The 21,730-nt window shown below is 48.8% G+C and overlaps 1 protein-coding gene across 2 annotated transcripts in view; it reads right to left on the bottom strand.

Moving 5' to 3' along the window:
• LOC146812872 (alpha-2-macroglobulin-like protein 1) overlaps window positions 1–21,730 on the bottom strand; it is a 315,529-nt gene that overhangs the window by 47,334 nt on the left and 246,465 nt on the right. For both annotated transcript variants that reach the window (XM_085619945.1, XM_085619946.1), the window contains 4 exons: window positions 16,346–16,571; window positions 15,613–15,739; window positions 3,696–3,817; window positions 15–66 (listed from right to left, as the gene is read on the bottom strand). In XM_085619945.1, coding sequence (XP_085476071.1) covers window positions 15–66; window positions 3,696–3,817; window positions 15,613–15,739; window positions 16,346–16,571 — 527 coding nt within the window. The remainder of the gene's footprint in view (window positions 1–14; window positions 67–3,695; window positions 3,818–15,612; window positions 15,740–16,345; window positions 16,572–21,730) is intronic.

Here is a 21,730-nt window from a genome sequence, read left to right as displayed (position 1 = left end):
GGTCAGAGCTTTACCTTGTGCACAGAGGAGAGAGCTGTGAGCCTTCTCCTGCAGGACGCCACCGGGCTGAAAAGACAGAAGAGGAAATAATCAGAGAACTTCCAAGTAAGTTAGCACTTCAGAGACATACATAGCTGTTGGATCAAGTAAGGTACCACTGACTAGCTGGCCCCCATCTTTGCTGCAGGGACCCGTATTACACCCTAATAAGGATGTGATGACCCAGATAGACGCAAGGCCTCCATTAGAAGCCCTAGTATGACATCAGATTCCCGGAGTAAAGTTACAGCCAGAAGGCAGGTTACTGGAGTCTGAATGGAGTCTGAGTTCTCAGATTCTGCAGCAGCGTGATGTCAGGATTTTCAGAAGGATACTAATTTGACACCAGTTTTATAATGTGATATTACAGTCAGACTTAAGTGTCCTGACACTGGCTCAGAGGAAGGCATCATATTCCTAGAGTAATGCCACATTCTGATATTATGTTCTTGGAGTAACATTTCAATCTCCTGCCATGCTCCTTAAGTGATGTCAAACTGAGTGTGTGTGTGAGTGAGTGAGTGAGTGAGTGGTAACAATTCTAAATCCCACATGTTGACAGACCTAACCAAACAATAATGACATATTGATTAACATGACACATAGCACTAGCTTTTTCCTCTCAGTATTTCTCTTTCCCTTGCTTTCTCTCTCTCTATCTCTCTCTCCTTTATTCTCTCTCTTTCCTTCCCTCTCTCACACTACTTCTTTATCTCTTCTTGATTTCCATGGCTAGAATATCCCAAAAGAACCATCCCATAAAGGAGGTAAAGGGTTACATAGTCATTTGAAAAACGAACTACTTTACTCAGGTGATAAATAAAAGAAACAGAGCAACACACTCTCTTTATTGTTGTTGTAACCAAGTAAAGACAATGCGCTTTCATTTAAAATCAGAAACAAGTGTACACTTGTCTTTTAAATCACATTGAATGTAACTTCTGGTTTTATCGCTCCACCGTAATACTAACAGAATTTGGGAAATCCAATAGTGTTAGACACCATTCTTGGATTATTATTGTGCATATTTTCAAGACAGCTGTCAGATTGCATATAGATGCAGAGTGTTTTCAAAAGGAAAAGTGTCAGGACACAAAGTTTTCCGCACTCCACAGTCTAAAGTTTCCAAAGATTATAAGGCAACGCGTTTCAACCAACCGGCCTTCCTCACGACCTAGAAAACTTATAGTGAGTGCACAATTTCCTTATAAAACGTGCAATAAACAATAGACATGGCAAACGCCTATGTGAGTTTGGTTCTCATGACAGACATAGAAAAACATTTGTAAGTTTGATTAATTGCAGGTTATTATTGAATATATGCAGGTCACGTTTATGGCCACAAAAAAGAAAACGGAATTGTTCTCATAACATTGCCAGACCCATCAACAAATAACACCAACATATAAAAATATATATATATATGTTTCCTAGCGTTACTATTTCTGAATGCTTTAAAAACTCATAAATGCACTATTTTAGTTCTATTTAAAGCGCGTGCGCGCATCGTCTAGTTAGTCCTGTTTCACTGTAAAATAAAACAACAGGAAAATGAAAGGGGGAATCATGTGAAGCTGCAATGGATAGGAGAATTTGTTTCTTTGTTCGCGCGCTTACTGCCACCATGGCAGGTCACGTGCTCACAAAGCACATTCAACTTTTAGCAGCACAGAAAAGGACAGAGTGCAGGTTTGACAGCCAAGCGGCCCTTTCAATGGAAATGCAAGCAGACGAGAGCATCTGCCTAGTGGCAAATAATCACACAAGTGTTAGCCACAACATGATGAATTGTGCGCCTTCACCCAACGTCTAGAAACAGAGATGACAACAGATCATACTACATAACAAAGGTCAAATAATGGCAGTAATATGCACCATTTTTGCAATACATATCCACCTCAAAACGTCTACAGCATCCCCAGCTTTGTAACCTACCGGAATTCCCCTGTTCTTCCCCAAATGTATTCTCAGTATGAGAACGATACCCCACACCACAAAAAGAGCACATCGGTCTTTTTTCTAGTTCTATTGTTTATGGCATATTTTATATGGAAACTGTGCACTATAAGGCCAGTTGGTTGAAACGCGTTGCCTATTATATCTTTGGAAACTTTACGACTGTGGATGCAGAATATTTTGTGTCCCAACTCGGACACCTAGCCTTTTGAAAATACATAACGGGATTTGCATCAGTTTTTCTACACGGTCTCGCTTGGTGGAAGAGGCTTAGGGCCAGATGTACGACCCTTTTTTGCAGCTACAAACGGGAGATCCTCCTGTTTGTGACTGCAAAAAAGGGTAATGGCATTTACAAATGCTATTTTGCTAGTCACTGACTCGCAAAATAGCATTTGCGACTCTCGCTATTAGGAAGGGGCGTCCCTTCCTAATAGCGAGTCACCATGCCATGTACAATTGTTTTGCGACTGCATTTGCGGCTGCAAAACACTTGCAGTTTACCACCTACTTCAAGTAGTTGGTAAACCACTTGCAAACGGAAGGGGGTCCCCAGGGGACCCCTTCCCCTTTCGGAGTTTGTGAAAAAATATTTTTAAGGGCAGGGCGGGGTTCCAGGGACCACTGCCTGCCCTTAAAAAAGCGAAACTGAAAAGTTTAAATTTCCTTTTTTAAATGCATCCCGTTTCACTTTAAGGAAAACGGGCTGCATTTAAAAAGAAAAACAAGACTGCTTTATTTAAAAGCAGTCTCAGACATGGTGGTCTGCTGACCCCAGAAGGCCACCATCCCTGGGAATGCTAGCCATTCCCAATGGGGGTCCAAATTGCGACCTACCTCATTAATATTCATGAGACATGCAATTTTAGACCCCATTAGGAATCGGAAAAAGTGTCTGAGAGACTGTTATACATCCCAATTTGCGATTTGCAAATTGGTGGGTCGTACATCTGGCCCTGGGGGCTACTTACAGGAACCTTATAGATGCAAAATGTATCCAACTTAGACGCATAGCAAATCACCAACATCATTTCTTTTACTTCTAATTACATACTGCATCTAGATGATGGCTTTTTTGATGTAACAAAAACAATGTTCAAAGAAGACCAACACTGTTGCTTTTGGATTTACAAATCCTTGCAATTAATTGTAAAATTTCACTGCGGGTATTAGTAAAACTAAATGCTTGGAACATTATTTTCTATACTTTCAAGACGGTGTCTACCATCTTACAGTAGACTGCGGGATGGAAAGAAAGAAAGCATGTGTCAGAAAAAGAGAAAAAAGACTAAGGAGCAGGTCATGCGCTCCCATTGAGTGCTAAAGCTCAAATGGAACAAAAAAGAATGAAAGAAAATCAGTTCCCTAAAGTCTGTGGTGGGAGGACACACTGAACCAATCAAAAAGCAGGATGAACCTGCTACGGGGGCAAGACAACTGCAAGAACAGGGAGGAAGGCCATCATATCAGGAGGAGGGAATTGAAATAGACAAGAAAGCCATCAAATCATAACCAAAAGGCTGACCCACTTCACACTATTAAGTATACAATAACGTGTTGGTCATAACACTACCTGCAACAGACAGCTAAAACTGTCTGTAGCAAGACCGCAACACTGTAAACAATGAAGAAGAAATGAAATAGAGTCCTATATGGCAAGGAAACAGCTGGAGGGAGTAATGTCTCATGGGAACACTTACCTTGACAAGAATGGGCTTGATGATTGTGTCAATGCGCCCTTCAGTGGGTGTTACAGTGATCTCATTGCCGCATGCCTCTTTGGAGTCCAGAGCTTCCGTGGTGACCGTCAGGTTCACTTCACCTGAAAAGTGGGAGAGGACACTGGGTGAGATAGGCTGGCGAGGTGACGGGGAGTGGCAGGATCTACTGAGCAGATGAATAGAGAGAAAAAAAAATAAGTGGTCAATGAAAGAGGAGGAGGGATAACAGCAGGAGTAAAGTAGGCAAAAGAGAGCTGAAGTCAAGAAGGAGAGAAGAATGGAGCAAAGAGGTCAGGAATAAAATGGACTGTAGGGAAGAAAATATGATGTCACTACTGATGTCAAAAGATGTATTTTGCAAAGTAGTGTGTTATGGTTGCCTGGCCCCTTATTAAAAATGTGCATTTAACAATATCATCTCATTGCCCAAAATGCCCACCTGATTGTATGGTATTTTAACTCTGCACTCAGCTCAGCTAACTTAATGTATCAACTTGTATCAGTTTCAAATAATGGTATTTAGATTCAGTTCCTGTGTTGAATATGAGCAGGAGTGCAGAGAAGAGGCCTATCAAAGACACGCTGTAAGGATGCTTTAGTCTTCATTGCTTAGATTGCCTGATGTAAGAAAGACTCCCTCTGAAGCCTCTTTGTCTTACCAGATTCCAAATGTTCTTGGTAAAGAGAGGTACTTCCTTGAAAGTGTCAGTTTATGGGGGAAAAAACTCAAAAGACAGAAATACCCCAAGCAATTTGGGACTGCAGACCACATTTAATTGAATGTAAGAATAGCTAATAGAACAATAACAGAACAAACCAGAGGAACTAAAATCTGCAGAGATAAAGAAAAATCCAGCAAAAACCTTAGGGCTGAAATATATAGCAAGAAGGTTAGGAACCCCATGAAAATTACACTTTGACTGCATTGTTACACAGCATCTTCTTCGTCATATAAGGTCCCCTTAGTAAGTGTGGCTTACAGGAAAAGTAAGTGGGGAGGAGGAAGTTGCTGTCCTCTTGCCTTGGCAGATTTTCATGTGGAGGGTTTGTGTCTCCTCCATCTTAAAACAGAGTAAAACCCCCATTGGAGGATTGGGCAAAACCACAGGAAAATGTTAAGGTTTCTGGCACGACTACTCCTTTCCTCTGCAGATCCACGGAGCCATCTGTAATTTACTGCCTGCGGCTCATCCAGCGCAGACGCAAATGAACGAACAAGGGTGAAACATACTGAGCAGAAACCCACGTCCCCAACCTCAATGCGATAGGAAACAATGAAAAATCTTTCATCAAGCGCGACCACTGCTCAGACAGGAGGAGCACACAGTGATGTGAAAACCCCAGGCTTCAAGAGAGACTACAAGTTACTACCACAAAGGAGTGGAAGCCCTGAAACACCTGAGCCTGAATCCAAACACATGAGCTAATGGCCGCTTCTTCGCCAAGATATGGCCGGGGAGCACCTTCCATGCTGGTCACGGGAGGTGCTTCATGAGATCCCAGAAAGAGTTCTGTAAGAGATTTCTGCAAACCATTCAAACAATTTTGGTGCGTCAATCGACTTCCATATATACCATACCAACAACCAAAGGGCAGCAGTGAGTGAATGGTGTTAGTTGTCCAGTGAAGTTGGGAAACTGTTGTTTTTGATGTTGCTAATTCCGGGAAGTTCCCCCCCTTCACTCACCTAAACAACCCCTGCACTAAAAATGCTGTTAGCAGCGTTTTCTCGAGGAGCAAGTTTTTTTCAGTTTTTAAACTTTGCACACTACTTGCATAGTGATAGTTCGTAGTCATTGACAGTCAGCCGCTCACTGGCATGTGAAGTACCCCTTGAGGTAACCACACAGCTTCATCATTTCCTGGCACAGAAACAGATATTCCTGATGTCCTGAGGACGTAGAAAGTGTGTGGCATGACAAAGAAACCGAGGGCTGCTCCGACCCATCAAGAACTATGGGAGGAGCCATTCTGATGGTAACAGAGTGAGCAAATCTTTCTCGAGCTGGCCATTTTGTAGACACTTCTTGGTGTTTTAGCTTTTTCTGTCTAGTTTTCTGTTGATCTGCATAAATGTTTAAGTTTGTTCTACAATGGAGATGGCAGGAGCGGAAGGTGATACAGACACTTTTTGACCATCAATTTTAATCTTGTCTCATTGAGAAAATGACATTATAAATAATTTGCAATTATAGTTTTGAATTATAGTCTTGTCAAAACTGACTCACAACACTTCTACTGGTTAGTCCTTTACGGACAAAATACATTTATTGAATGGGCTGTGTCAATGAGAGAAATATGAAGATGGATTAGACCCGTCACTGGCATGATATTTATATCTGGACCCTATGGGGGGTGATGTTTGTGTTTGTCGTCACCCCAAGGGGGCCCATGGATAGAGTTTTAGGAATTTTATTTATTTATTTAAACTTATAACGCGCAACAGCTACCCGCAATGGGTTTCCCGGCGCAAGGGATAGACTCAAGAAGAAAACAGACCTCTCAAAAACAGCACCGTAAATCATCTAGGCAGCATACAGATCATTGAAAAAGTGAAGTTTTCAATCTTTTTCTAAAAGTAAAAAAATTGGTTTCCGTTTTCAAGGTGGTGGGTAACGCATTCCAATATTTGGGAGCTAGATGGGAAAAGGCCCGTCCTCCCATTTTTACAAGCTTAAATCGAGGAATAACAAAATCGCAATTAGCAGAAGAGCTAAGTGTGCGATTTGGCTTGTAAGGTTGGACCAGATTTTGCAAGTATTTAGGGGCCGAGCCCTGCTTGATTTTAAAAAGATAGCATATAGCTTTGAATTTGATGCGACTGGGGATCCTGAGCCAATGTAAATTGCGCAAAGCCTGAGTGGCCGATAGTCTCCTAGGAATATTACAGAGAAGACGGGCTGCTGAATTCTGAACAACCTGAAGTTTATTTACAGTGGCCGCATCGGCGCCAAGATAGAGGACATTTCCGTAGTCCAGGCGAGAAGTAACTAACGCCTGGACAACGGTTCTCCTGGTGGCAAGAGGCAGCATCCAAAGAATTTTCTGGAGCCATCGCAGAATAGTAAAGCAAATGGCGACCACCTTTGTGACCTGCTGTCTCATGGAGAGTTTGTCGTCAATAAGAAAACCGAGATTGCGCACCACAGAAGATGGCTGAGGAAGGGGTCCCATCTCGCTAGGCCAGTGTTGCGGGCCCCATAGATCTTTATGCTTCCCAAAGATAAGGATTTCAGTTTTGTCACCGTTTAGCTTGAGGAGATGCCTTTGCATCCACTCAGCTATACGTGACAACCCAATTTTCAGAACCGATATATCATTGCTGTCGCTGCTGGAAAGGGAGAAAACTATTTGGGTGCCATCGGCATATGAAAAAATAGTCAGCCCAGCTTCCTCTGCAATAGAGGCAGGGGTCTCACGTAGATGTTGAACAACAAAGGGCTGAGTATGGACCCCTGAGGAACGCCATATGCCGATGGACAGGTGGAGGAGGTGGCTTTCGTGGAAAAGACTTGGAAGGTGTGCTCACTTAAAAAGGAGGCAATCCAAGCCAAAGCCGGACCGTCCAATCCCACGGAACGAAGAGAGTTCAGAAGAATGGAATGGGACACGGTATCGAACGCCGCGCTCAAATCCAAAAGGATGAGTGCAGATGTTTCCCCCGCGGTCGATACCGTGTCTTAAACTTTCCGTCACCCCGAGAAGGGCGGTCTCAGTGGAATATTGAGCACGGAAGCCAGACCGGGATGGATGTAAAAATCCCGAAGATTCCACTAGATGGTATAATTGAGTGTTAACAGGCCTTTCCAGCACTTTGGAAAGTACAGGCAGCAAGGATATCGGTCTGAAATTGGCAAGATTAGACACATCAGCTCCAGCTTTTTTTAGGAGGGGAACAACCATCGCGTGCTTCCAATCCTGTAGCACCTGGGATTTAAGTAATGAGGCGTTTAGAAGTCTCATAAGAACCCGCCGAGGTTCAAGATCCAGCAGTTTAAGAATTTTAACGGGTACAGGATCACGAGGTGAACCGGATCTTATACTACTTAAACAGGTGGAGAACGAGATGTCATCAAACAATTGCCAATGTGTCATCTTCACCACAGGAAGAGGCAGTTCGGTCCCTACAGCCTGTCCCGAACAAAGTTCTTCTGCATTCAAGGGAGGGCTCATAGAGTCGTATATGTGTTCCACCTTAGCGATAAAAAAATTCGCAATAGAGTTACACTGGGCCTCGTCTAAAACTAGAGGTGTCGGAATGGTATCGGCTCCAGTCAATTTTTTAACGACAGAAAAAAGAGTACGAGGACAGTTCTGAGCTTGTGTTACTGTGTCCACAGTGTAAGCAGCTCTCGCGATTTTACATTTTAGGTGGTATTCTTTTAAAGCCTCTTTATAAACAGTCTTCTGTGAGATTGAGTAAGAGTGCCTCCATTTACGTTCTAAAGCCTTGCATTTGGTACGCAAGGCCTTCAAATCGTTGGAGAACCAGGGTGCCGTGAGGCGATGTGACCTGGAATGTTTTGAGGTGAGCGGGAGAAGGGTAGTAACAGCGTTTGTAAGCCAATGGGAAACAGCAGTGTTCATCTCGGCAGCAGAAGCCTCGCATTCCTCAGGACGGGTATTCGAGAGGTGTTGGTTTAACTTATTAATATCAAGTTTACCCCAACGATAAGTTGGTGCACCCTTGTCAAGGACACTATTTTCCTGGTTCTTGATATGAAATAAGGAAAAATGGACAGCAAAATGATCAGACCACTCCAAAGGGCGAGCACTCTGAGAGCAGTCAAAGGAGAGATTGGAAAGACTGGGGTCCAGTTGGTGTCCAGCAGAGTGAGTGGGGCCAGTATTAAGCAGAGAAAGATTGAGAGCCTCCAGATCAGACAAAAAGTGTTTACTATTAGCACACTGTGGGTCGTCAAGATGCAAGTTAAGGTCACCAAGGATGGTAAAATTGGCAGCCCTAAGAAGCAGGGGAGCTATGATGTCAGCTAATGAGGAAATCCAAGAAAAAGCATTACCCGGAGGGCGGTAGATCAAAAGGCCCGATAAGGTAAATTGGAGATTGATGACTAATTTAAAAAATGCGGTCTCACTTCCAGACATGGGAAGGGCTTCAAGCTTACATGTATAGGAATGATATCCTGCAAGTGAGGACTGACTTTTGGTTTAACTAGATATCTTCTAGACACAATCCTAATCTATAGGATTACATTACATCTGAAAGAAACACGTTAGTTAGATTCCTCACCTTAGAATATCCCCAGGCGTAAGACTGGATCCGGAAGATTTTTCGTCAGCAATACCCCTTGCGCGTCGCTAGGCGTCGTCTGCGGCTCCGCGTCCGTCGTCGGCGTCGTGCGCTGGGATGACGTCGTCGGAGTACTTAGACGCCGCCCTCGCGCGCTGACGTCAGTTCTTCTTTTTTCCGCACCAGTAAGCGCAGATCCGGGAGAGCTACCCCTTTAGTCAATTTTTGACTAACTTTTTGATCCTTTTTGATCCTGTCTATCGACACCGGTGCCGGTAGGATGCCTGGGTTTAAAGCCTGTACGGACTGTAGCCGATTGATGTCGGTTACGGACCATCACCGCCGGTGCCTGTACTGTTTGGGCCTCGACCACGACGCGGAGTCGTGCTCGGACTGTAAGGCCCTGACCTCGAAGGCTAGACGGGAGCGGTCCCGTAAGCTCCTCGAGATTCGCCACTCGGCTCCGCGCGCCTCTCGATCCCGGTCCAGGAGGAGGTCCAAGGATCGGTCGCGGAGCCGCAGCCGACGTCACCATCGGTCGTCGGGATCAAAGTCTTCGGGTAAGTCGAAGCATTCCAAGAAGTCCAAGAGGCGACACCGCTCTTCGGACTCCCCTCGCCGGTCACGCGACTCGGTCGAGGGTCAGGGTGGTTCCACCCCCGCGGCTCCGTCGGAGCCGCAGGCGCCGCGTCCGTCCCCATACCCTCCGGTCCCTGGGACTAACGCGACGCCGGCGGAAGTCAGTGCCTTCCTCTCGGCCATGAGGAACCTGGCTCCGCCGTCGGCGCCCGCTGGTGCGCCTTCGGGCCCCGCGGACCCGACTGGGCTGCCTTGCCAGCCGGCGGCTCCGGCCCCGGCGCCGTTGACGGCTCCGGCCTCGACGCCGCAAGCGCCCGAGGGACCCGTTCTCGAGTCCCCGTCGACGCCGGTCAACCTCGTCACGCCTCCTCCACCGGCGTCGACTCCGGTTCCACCCCCGACGCCGACGTAGACCCCGCTCGACGTCGTGCCCCAGTTCAGTCCCGCTCCGGGCCCGGCGCCGGTCCGGCGTCGATGGACGCCGAGATCGGCGCCGCTAGAGACACATTTTGTCTATCGCCCGGCTCCGTTAACTTCTCCTCTACACCAGGAGTCGGATGATGGGGACTACTGGGAGGGATCCGAGGATCCTATGGCCCATCAGGCCCAACTGTCCCAGGACTGGGCAGATGAACTGGGGGAGGCCAGTGGTCTGGATACCTCGCCAGACACTGGATTCATCTCTCCTCCGACTGTGGCTTCGGAGGAGGGTGCTGCTTTCTCCGTGGTGCTGCGCAAGGCGGCCGCAGCCCTTGGGCTCGAGCTACCTGCCGTGGCTGTGAGGACGAACGTCCTCACTGAGGTGCTTCAGTCTGCAGCAAGCTCCACTGAGCCTCTGCTGCCATTCAATGAGGCCCTCACTGACGTTCTACAGGGCACCTGGTCCAAGCCCTCCACAGTTCCTCCTGTGGACAGGAACGTTGCCAGGCGCCACCGCCCTGCTCCGGGCGACCCCAGTTTTCTGTCCCAACACCCTACCCCTGAGAGCCTGGTTATCCAGGCCTCCACCTCCCAATCCTCTTTCCCGACCGCCCCGCCGGACCGGGATTCCAAGAGACTGGAGCAGTTTGGCAAGAAACTGTTCTCTTCCCTTAGTTTGGGCCTGCGGTCTTTGAACACCGCTTGTCTCTTGGACCGTTATTCCCACTCTCTGTGGGATGCGGTGGAGGACGCGCTGCCCCTGTGTCCGGAGGAGGTCCAGACACGACTTACCCAGGCTCTGGCCGATGGGAGGGATGCAGCGCGACATGCTATACGTTGTGGGCTTGACACCACGGACTCGCTGGGTAGGGCCATTTCCACCACTGTGGCGCTTCGACGTCACGCCTGGCTGCGGTCCACGTCGTTTTCCGGCGATATCCAGAGCACTCTCATGGACATGCCGTTTGATGGCACTCGCCTGTTTGGGGAGAAGGCGGACAGTGCGCTGAACCGCTTTAAGGACTCCCGGGCTACGGCCAAGTCCTTGGGCCTCTCGGCCCGCGGTCGCAATCTTCCGCTTTTCGCCCCTTTCGTGGCCAAGGAAGGGGTGCCTCCTCACGTGCGCCTAGCCACCAGCCGCAGAACCAACCTGCGCGCGGTCGCGGACGTGGTTTCCGTCGAGGCGGATCTGGAGGACGACGAGGTCAGCCCACATCCACCCCGGCAGCATCCGCCTCAAAGCCTTCCTAGTCCGAGCTTTCAGGCCCATTCCACGCCAGTGGGCGGCAGAGTTCGCCATCACCGGCTCCACTGGCGGTCCATCACATCGGACAGGTGGGTGCTGCAAATCGTCCGAAGGGGCTACTCCCTCCCCTTCGAGACGACCCCTCCAGCCATGCCACCGCAGCACCACCGTATCTCGGGGGATCATTTGCATCTTCTCCACGAGGAGGTTTCCGCCCTCTTGGCCAAGGGGGCCGTCGAGCGCGTTCCGAGCCCAGAAGTAGGTCGTGGTTGTTACTCCCACTACTTTCTGGTTCCCAAGAAGGGCAAGGGGGGCCTACGCCCTATCTTGGACCTTCGGAACGTCAATGCCTTCCTCCGGAAGGAACGGTTCAAGATGTTGACTTTGGCTCAGGTTCTAGCTGCCCTAGACCCCGGAGACTGGATGGTAGCGTTGGACTTGCAGGACGCTTATTTCCACATCCCCGTCCTGCCGGCCCACCGGCGTTACCTGCGATTCACGGTGGGCCAAGAGCACTTTCAGTTTACCGTGCTCCCCTTCGGCCTCACCAGTGCCCCTCGGGTGTTCACGAAAGTGATGGCGGTGGTCGCAGCTCATCTGCGCAGATCAGGGGTTCCAGTCTTCCCCTATCTCGACGACTGGTTGTTGAAGGCGGGCTCGCCCCAGGCAGTCGTCTCCCACCTCCAGACTACGGCGGATCTCCTGCATTTGCTGGGGTTTTCCATCAACGTGCCGAAGTCACACCTGAGTCCCTCTCAGAAGCTCCTTTTCATCGGAGCGGTTCTCGATTCGGTGCAGTTCCGGGTCTATCCACCGGAACAGCGGGTCCGGGATATACAGGCCCTGATTCCCATCTTTCGGCCTCTATCCTGGGTTTCGGTCAGGCTAGTGTTGCGGCTTCTGGGGCTGATGGCCTCCTGCATCCTACTAGTGCATCACGCCAGGCGGCGCATGCGGGCTCTGCAGTGGGACCTGAAGTTTCAGTGGGCCCAGCATCACGGCAACCTGTCCGACGATGTCTTGATCTCGGAGGGCACTGCACAGCAGTTGCAGTGGTGGCTCACGGACCGCGATTGGGTCATGGGCAGGAGCCTCTCCCTTCCCCAACCGGAGCATGTCGTAGTGACGGATGCGTCCCTCCTGGGATGGGGTGGCCATATGGGAGAGGCGGAGATCAGAGGCCTCTGGTCTCCGGCGGAGTCTCGTCTCCCCATCAACCTGTTGGAGTTGAGAGCGATCCGACTTGCACTGAAAGCCTTCCTTCCCTCTGTCAGGGGCAGTGTCGTGCAGGTGTTCACGGACAACACCACCGCCATGTGGTATTGCAACAAACAGGGCGGGGTGGGGTCGTGGACCCTTTGTCAGGAGGCTCTGCGCCTCTGGACGTGGCTGGAACACCAGGGCGTCACCCTAGTGGTTCAACATCTGGCGGGCTCTCTGAACGCCAGAAAGGACGAACTCAGCCGCCGGTGCATGATGGATCACGAATGGCGTCTGAACTCCGAAGTGGCGCAAGGTCTCTTTCAGCAGTGGGGAGAGCCTTGGTTAGATCTATTCGCCACCGAAGAGAACGCGCAATGTCAGCAGTTCTGCGCGTTGGAATTTCCAAGGCGGCACTCGCTCGGCGACGCTTTTCGTCACGAGTGGAGTTGCGGTCTGTTGTACGCCTTTCCGCCTATACCACTTCTGCCCAGAGTGCTGAAGAAGATCAGGCACGACCGGGCCCAAGTCATCTTGGTGGCTCCGGATTGGGCACGAAGGTACTGGTATCCCGAGCTACTCAGTATGTTGACCGATCCCCCGATACGTCTGCCCCTTCGGGAGGATCTTCGGTCGCAGCAGCAGGGGACGGTCCTCCACCCGAACCTGTCCAGCCTCCACCTCCATGCGTGGAGATTGAGCGGTGGCAGTTGATGCCATTTGACTTGCCTCCTGAAGTCTGTGATATCATTCTGGCAGCCAGGCGTCCCTCCACAAAGACGGTATACGCCTGCCGGTGGAACAAATTTGTGGCATGGTGCACAGCAAAGGCTGTGGATCCCCTTTCCGCCCCTCTTTCTGAGGTTCTCCTCTTTCTTCTTTCTCTGGCCCGGCAGGGCTCTGCCCTGGGCACCCTGAAAGGTTATCTTGCTGCCATCTCTGCCTTCTTGCGGCTTCCTGATCAGCCTTCTCTTTTCAAGTCCCCTGTGGTTACACGCTTTCTAAAAGGCATTACTCACACGTTCCCTCCTGTCCCTTTTGTAATGCCTCAGTGGGACTTGAATCTGGTCTTGACATTCCTGATGTGCGCTCCCTTCGAGCCTCTTCACAATTGCCCTCTTCGTCTTCTGACTCTTAAGACTGCTTTTCTGGTAGCCATCACCTCGGGTAGACGGGTGAGTGAGCTCCAGGCTTTATCTTCAAAGCCTCCTTTTCTGTCTGTTCATCCGGACAAGGTTGTCCTTCGGCCTCGTCCCTCCTTTCTTCCGAAAGTGGTGACTCCATTTCATCTTGGGCAGTCTGTCACCTTGCCCACCATCTTTCCGCCTCCGCATCCTTCCAAAGAGGAAGAGAGGCTCCACCGTCTGGACCCAAAACGTGCGCTCTCCTTTTATTTGGACCGCACAAAGCAGTTCCGGGTGGACGACCAACTTTTCGTTGGATACGTGGGTGGTAACAAGGGGAAAGCTGTGCACAAACGGACCATCTCTCGGTGGGTCGTTTTGTGCATCAAAAATTGTTACTCTTTGGCAAAAAAGGACCCTCCTGTTGGGCTGCGCGCCCATTCTACTCGGGCCACAGCGGCCACTACTGCCTTGGGACGGGTGTCCCTTTGCAGGACATCTGTCAGGCGGCGACGTGGGCTTCGCTACACACGTTTGCCAGGCATTATTGCCTTGACAGCCAAGTCCGGAGGGATGGCTTCTTTGGCCGTTCTGTCCTCCAGGACTTTCTGGTGTGATCTTGGTTCGCAGACCCACCACCGGGGATGGTATTGCTTGGGTATCTATTCTAAGGTGAGGAATCTAACTAACGTGTTTCTTTCAGATGAACAAGTTACTTACCTTCGGTAACGATGTATCTGTAAGAAACATTAGTTAGTTAGATTCCTCACCGACCCACCCATCCTCCCCGTTCTGCGAACTGACATCTAGGGTTAAGGTTATCCTTTTCAGGCCCCTAGATTTTATTTTTGGCACCAGTGTCGGTCTTTGCATGGCTCTGCGTTCCTGGCGCGGAAGGCTATGTACAAGAACTGACGTCAGCGCGCGAGGGCGGCGTCTAAGTACTCCGATGACGTCATCCCGGCGCACGACGCCGACGACGGACGCGGAGCCGCAGACGACGCCTAGCGACGCGCAAGGGATATTGCTGACGAAAAATCTTCCGGATCCAGTCTGACGCCTGGGGATATTCTAAGGTGAGGGATCTAACTAACTAATGTTTCTTACAGATACATCGTTACCGAAGGTAAGTAACTTGTTCTTTAAGACTCTGGATGCGACAGCGAGATTCGGGCGCTAAAACAAACTAACTTTGACTTTGAAGAATCGGATAATCCTTCTCCCCATTTAAGGCTATCTTGAGTCTGTTCAGGTTTTTTCTTGTAAATATTTTTCAGTCTGTGCCACATTTTAAATTGAATGAAATGACATTTGATAAAGAATAGACAATTGCAAATATGTTCCTACAGGACATAGATTAGCAGTACAATCATTCCAGGTGCGCATGACAGTGCGCAGCAGGGACACCTGCAGCCAGTTCCCGCAAGCACCACCGTGTCGCGCTGTGTCGCCATGTTGACGCGGCTGTAAATGGTGGCGGTCTGGGCAATATAAATCAGTGGGCTCTACAGCCACAATTCTGTGGGGGCGTTAATGCTGCCTGATAACCCTCAGAATGATGCATGGAGGGAAAAAGCATCAAGGGACAAAGGCAAGAGATTAAAAAGATTAATTAATTCCGTGGGGAAAATGAGAAGGATAAAGTAGGAGAATGAAAGAAAGTGTTGATGAATTGGGCTTGGTCTGATCAGAGGAGACTTAAAGTGAGTGTGAAATGAAGAGACGCAATAGAATGACTACAGAGGATGAACGGATCAGGATGGAGGAAGTGGAAGATGAGAAGAATGATTTAGGGAAATAAGATGGGGAGGGCGTGAATGAGAGAGGGAATGAAGAGATGAGAAACAGCTGCTAACAAGGAAAGTCTGAGGAATTAAACAATTTAACGAAGAGATGAAGACTTATGCTGAAAGAAATAAGAACAATGATAAAGAAGGAAGCAGTAAGGAAAGAAGGAATGAAGAAAATAAAGGAACAGACAACCGAAAAAAGGAGGCAATTAAAAGGTGTAAGAATGGAGAAAATGAATTAACAGCAGAAGAAAAGAACGAACACTGAAGCAAGAAGTAGCATTACCCAGTTTCAACGCAGTGACCGACCAAGAGAATGTCTTCCCTTCGCTGGGACCGAGGCAGGAGGTGTACTCGCTTTTAGGATGGGCTTCCACCTTGAACTCCTCTGATTTCAAAAGATGTATTTGGATCTGCACGGGACCAACACATTACATAAGACTTCGCATTCTCTAGTTGTCCCTAACTGCTGCATCTTTTACTAAACATTAGCTGCAGTCCTAATTTTGTCATCTTTCTGCCGCATTGATTTTTAGATGACCTTTAATATTTTTTCACTTTCTGGCAACTAGCAACTAACTTTGCTTTTAATTCCAATAGTTGATTAATTCCCCCTGAATGTGCAGAAAGGGGCCATCTGTTAGTGATATTGGACAACATTACCAAAGATATATCTACTGTTCTTCAAAACATTGAAAAAACTAAACTGTCCTTCCCAGAATAACACTGAGACCTATTCATTAAACAATTGGAAGAAAGGAACTGAAAAAGGGGGATCTGACAAAGATGACCCTGAAATATTATACATAGTCAACATTAACACCAACCAACAGATGTTGGTGAATAGCTCTGTCGGTAATCCTTGCTGCTACTGACAGTCGTCTTTACTGGAGCATGCCCATCAGCCTGCCCCATCCATGATAAATTATTGTTTGCACAAGAAGATGTATCTCTGTGAAATTCCCATCGAGGTCTCAGGACTTGGCCTCATCGCTCTGACCTGCTCTCTAGGTACTCGCCTTTATGGACTCCTTCATATAGTTGAAGACGCTGGCCTTGAGGGTGAAGATCTCGTCCCGCACCACTGAGTATGGCAGTGAGAGCTCCGCGAAGAAAGGCTTGAAAGCCTTCAGCGTCACTGGGGAAGATATCCCAAAACCGATATCCGCCAGACAGAAGGTACCGGCAACCCAATCTGTGATGGTGTCGGGGACGGTGACGGGGACTGTAGCTGTCCCAGACTCTCTAGAACGAGAAAGGGGAAAGGTGCAATCAGAGGGATCTCTAGGCCTTGAGGTCAAGAGAGGGAGATTAGCATCAATTACTCTTTCCAGTCGTGCAACATTCAGTAATGCGACGCCAATCACAGGAGGAACTCAGTATCCCATAGTGACAAGAGCCAGAACACCACATCATTTCAGGCCACAAAGTACCATGGACCTTAGGACTAAGGATACCACTTTCAGCTTCGTTCATCCAAGCAACAGCTGTGAGTGGTACACCCATCAGATGTTTCGCTGCACAAAATACCACTCCAGCTGTCTTCTGAGAAATTTACACTCATGTTCTGCACAAACGGTCCTCCATCGTAAAAACTTGGAGTAAACTCCACACTCCAACGGTACAAAAATATGTGGAATACTACTAACAAATTGTCCTCTATATACATTACCTGGTGTGTTGTGTATACTTGAAATAAGCTGTACAAACAATGTTCTATCAAATCTGCCTTCACTTTACCCAATGCAGGGTCTTCTCCAAAACTACTGATGACCATGAAGACTAAAATACTGTTAATAAAACTGTCTTCTGAAAATAACTTGTGGGTAAATCTGATCTTGTTGAAGAACTCAATGGGAGCAGCAGCTGTTGTGTTCTAATGGAAGACATTGCTACAGTCACGGCCCATCTGCTCTCCGGGGCTTGTTGTGAGTAGGGAACCGCTCTAGATGTCATTGTGCGGGCGGCGCCTGGTCAGCACAACTTGGGAGGCCTCCCCGCCCCCTGAGATGATTGCTCCACTGGAGGATGATAGCATGCATTCGGGTAATGCTGGTCCAACCAGTACCATACAGCCTCTGGGGTGACAAAAAAGGGAGTGCGTTGCTCATGGACGACCCTCAACGGGGCTGGGAATATCAGTACCTAGGTGAGTCCCTCCATCCTGAGTTGTTTTTGACAGGCAGGAAGGATGCCCGTTGGCGCTGGACTGCCAAGGTGTAATCCAGAAACTGAGACATGTTGATATTGTCCATAATGTTTGGGGCATTCTCTCTGGCCTTCTGTAGGACCACATCTCCACTCTCTGAAATTGAGAATGTGTGCAACTATAAATCCCTGTGGTGCTACCAGGGGAGGGTGATGTACTGGCACCCTATTTGCTCTTTCCACTGTAAACAAGGCAGAGAATCCCTGCGGGGCAACCTCCGTCTTCAACCATTGTGCAATAAACAACGTGGCGTTGGACCCTTCCACCCCCTCCCTCATTCTAATGATGCGCACATAATTAAGTCATGCCTGGCCTTAGGCATCCTCCACTCTGTCCTGCAGGACTGTAAGTTGTTGACAGAAGACAGCTATAGTGGCAAACTATGATGGTTGTTCGGCAGCTAGCGTAGTTAAGGATGTTTCAGCTTACTTATCCTTAACTGATAACTTATGGTGCTCATCTCTTATCAGGCCTAAGTCTGTTGCCAGTGTACCAATGCGGTGTTCAATGGCTGCTCTGGAGTCATGGATTTCTTGGAGGATGATGTCCAGTTTATCAGGCGAAGGATCCAATGCTGTGGGTGGAATGCAGTCTGCCAGCATTTGGGTTTAGGAGCCCTCAGAAAGGTTACGTTGAGACATCCCCTGGTGTAACGTCCTGGCTTTCTCGGGGTTGGGACAAACAGACGACGGACCAGAGAAATGGAGGTTTAAGGATGATTCAATAAACAGATAAACAACTACAGACAACAAAGAATACCGGTACTGGAATCACCAGTTAAAGTACGATACCCATTCACAGCTCGTCTAACCGTCCTCCGCATGCATACCGGACCCGGTATGCTCCAACGGAGGGCACAGTGCTAAGCAGTGGCCGACAATGCCACTCGACCGCTGTGAAGGGTAGTTCCAAGGTTGTGGAATCTATGGGGGGGCAAGTGGGAGTCACCCGTCCGGGCTCTCTACCACCTGGGAACAGCCGCTCTACCAGTATCCCCCAGAGTACTGCCACAACACAAAGACGCTGGGAACACCTCCTAGTGTGCGTCTCTTGTATCCGGGTTTAAGTGATGATACCCAAGGTGGCGCAGAGAATGGATGGGAGCAGCCGCTCTACCTATCCCAGTTCTCCTACGAGTGTCGATGGCAAGACGCGGAAACACCTCCGGGATAGCGTCTTAGCTCTAAGCGTGTGTTTACCCAAGGAACGAGGGTTGGGAGCTTTGGCTCGCACCAACCTCGTTTTCTCCAAATTGTCAGGCCGTTGGGAGCTTCGGCTCTACCAACGGGACTTGTGCCCAATGACGTTAAATACGGCTCTCAGAACGGGACAGGACACGGGCGGGAAGCACACGCCAGCACCTCTCCTCCGCTCCTTAGAATGTTCCTTCCGCCGCTCAACTCACCAACGGGTCCGTGTACCTCAACCAGGTACTCCGGCAAAGATCAGAATATCCGACGCCGAATCCCAGTGATCTTCTCCTTAAGTAGTACTCTCGGCGTTGTATAACCATGACTCTTGATTTGCATAACATAAAAACTAGGCGTTACCCTTGGTGTTATGTAACCAGAACTCTTGAGTTGCATAACATGAAAACTATGCGTTCCCCTTGGTGTTATGCAACCAGAACTCTTGAGTTGCATAACATGAAAACTAGGCGTTACCCTTGGTGTTATGTAACCAGAACTCTTGAGTTGCATAAGGCAATTGTTGCCGGAGGGCATTCTGGGAGTTGTAGTCCGCTCTCCTCCAAGCGCACCAGGTTCACGGAAGTGGCATCGTGGGAGGGAATCCATGTGCGGGAGGGGATTCCTGACACCTGGCCAGGATGGGACGATGACCTGGTAGATTTGGTACGGCCCATGTCGAATGGTAGCAAGTGCTGTGGGAGACGCAAGGACCCCTGTAGAGAGTTGTTAGATTGAAAATATATAGAGTCCATGGTGTGCCAGGCTCATGCATTAGGGAATGGCCCTCAGTTGTCAGAAAGTCCTGTCAGGGTGAATTGGTATGCTGCCTACACTACTGATCGTAGCACTGTTATTAGTGGCAAGCAATACAGAAGGGCACTCCTGGGCTGTTGGAGAAGATCCCCACAAAATCGATGGTTCATTCAGGGGGAATGAAAGTAGGCCCAAAATTACAGCAGCTGTACGCTTCAGGTCATGAGACCCTGAGTGCTGCAGTGCCCCCACAAGATAAGGAGGAAGCTCCTCAGTGGGGACGTGTTTAGTAAGGAGCACAAAGGTGCCGGAGAGGTTGAAGGCCTGGGAGGGCCACACAACACCGTTGATCCTATCCCTGCGGCCCGCCCGGCCAGGTTGACATGTATTGACAGTGCTGTTATCGGCAGGAGCATGCCCAAGCAGCACTGACACTCAGGCTGGGGAGGAAGGCGGTCAGCAGGTGTGATCTACCACTCCCAGCGCCAGAATGGTTCATGGCGACTTTGTTGCAGAATAAAGCGAATCCCCCGGGCTCGCTACTCATGCTGCACGTGGGCCCCCGAATGTCTGCTGAGCTGCTCAACAGCCCAGGGCAGCAGAATGGGAAAATCCGAGAGGACCCCCAGTTAGCCTGTCTCCGAATAAGGTGAATCCCCTTAGTCGGTCTTCCTGCTGACTGCGTTAGGCGTCTGTGGCATCCCACGCAGCAGGCCTCTCTCCCTCCCACGCCTGGGCCCCAGAGCATTTGCCCAGTTGCTTGATTGTCCAGGGCAGCACGGGGAAGAAAACCAGATGAGGTCCTTTATGTATGTCAGCACTTCCAGTGTACCCTTAGCACCGGCTAGGGTGGATCAGAGGAAGGCAGAAACCGCTACACCATGCAGTGCAGCCACTGGGCCATCTTCCATGCAGTTGGTCAGTCTGCATTCATGCGCCGGCTCGCGCTTAATCAATTTTGTCCCAAGTGGCTCTAAGGGCGTAAGGAGGGCGTCCGCACACGGGGATAGTGGTACAGCTCCCCCTTGTGACATAGATTATGTCAGATGATGCACGGTTTTTCGGGCACCCAGTCGGAGCACTAGAGATGTGCGTCCGCCATCTTCGGCGGTTGGCCACACCCCCCCAGAAGTCCTGTCTTATGGACATATTTTCACTTGCAAATGATTCTACTGGAATTTATTTTAGGGCAAATGGGGCCTTGGGTGACAGGCACACAATACTAGGCTCATTCAACATGTCCATTTAACTCCTAAATAGGTGTGTTGTCAGCTTTGCCCAAGCTGCCTGTCCATGGTGTCAACTGTCAAAGGGTACCACTTGGCAAAAAAGGACCTTCTCCTATGGCAAGCTCCACATTCTTCACTCCACAAAGTGTATACCAGAAGCTAATATCTTTGTATTTCTTTTTACTAATTCAAAAGGCGCGATAAGCAGGATTTGCGTGTTAGAGAAGATCGAGCATCAACAGGTACCCCCTTGGCATCACTGCGGAGTACCATTGAAGGTGGGTGCTATGTTATTGTTAGCAACCCTCTATGTGAACATGGTTACTGGCCCTTAAAACTAAGAGGCCTGGACACAGCATTCTGTTAATGGCTTGATGGATATGGCACAATGTTACAATATCCTTCATGGATTTTTATCCAGTTTGGGCATCACGTCTCAGGCACATCCAGATTTGAAATGGAAAGTATTTCAGCAAAGGTTTGGGCAGTGATCACAGTGTGGTGGTCTACAGCTTAGATTTTGGACACATCATTATCAGTAGATGACATTACTCTACTCTTGCCCTCTTTCTATGGAGCTCAAAGCTGACTTCTGAAGATTCTGAAAATTCCTGAAACAACACTGTTCAGAAAGGTCTACAAGCTACAGCAGAACTGAAACTCTAGTGCTGGGCAAACGTTTTGGCAAAAAATGTAAAATGCCGGAATCCTTCTTTTCAGGTCTAGCTGTTAGCTGTCTGGTTATGATCGACTTTCTGTGGGATATACCAAGAACTTACAATGGACTTACAGCCTGCTCACAATTTTCAGTGGCTGGTTTTGTCACTCTCATTTGCTTGCTACTTATTCAATGGCTTTCCTTCCTCTTCTCTTTCTGTCCCTGTTCCGGAGGACAGCCTCTTCACCATCCTATTGACTGGCTGTCTTGTATCCCATCACTGCTCACTTACAGGGAACTTCTTTTTTATTTTTCTTAAACCAATCCATGAGAGTGATATGTTTTCTAGTGCTTTCCTTTGTGTG

This window comes from Triturus cristatus, chromosome 7, assembly GCF_964204655.1.
Source record: "Triturus cristatus chromosome 7, aTriCri1.1, whole genome shotgun sequence".
In the NCBI taxonomy this organism is placed as follows: Eukaryota; Metazoa; Chordata; class Amphibia; order Caudata; family Salamandridae; genus Triturus; species Triturus cristatus.
This window is presented reverse-complemented; position numbering and strand designations above follow the sequence as displayed.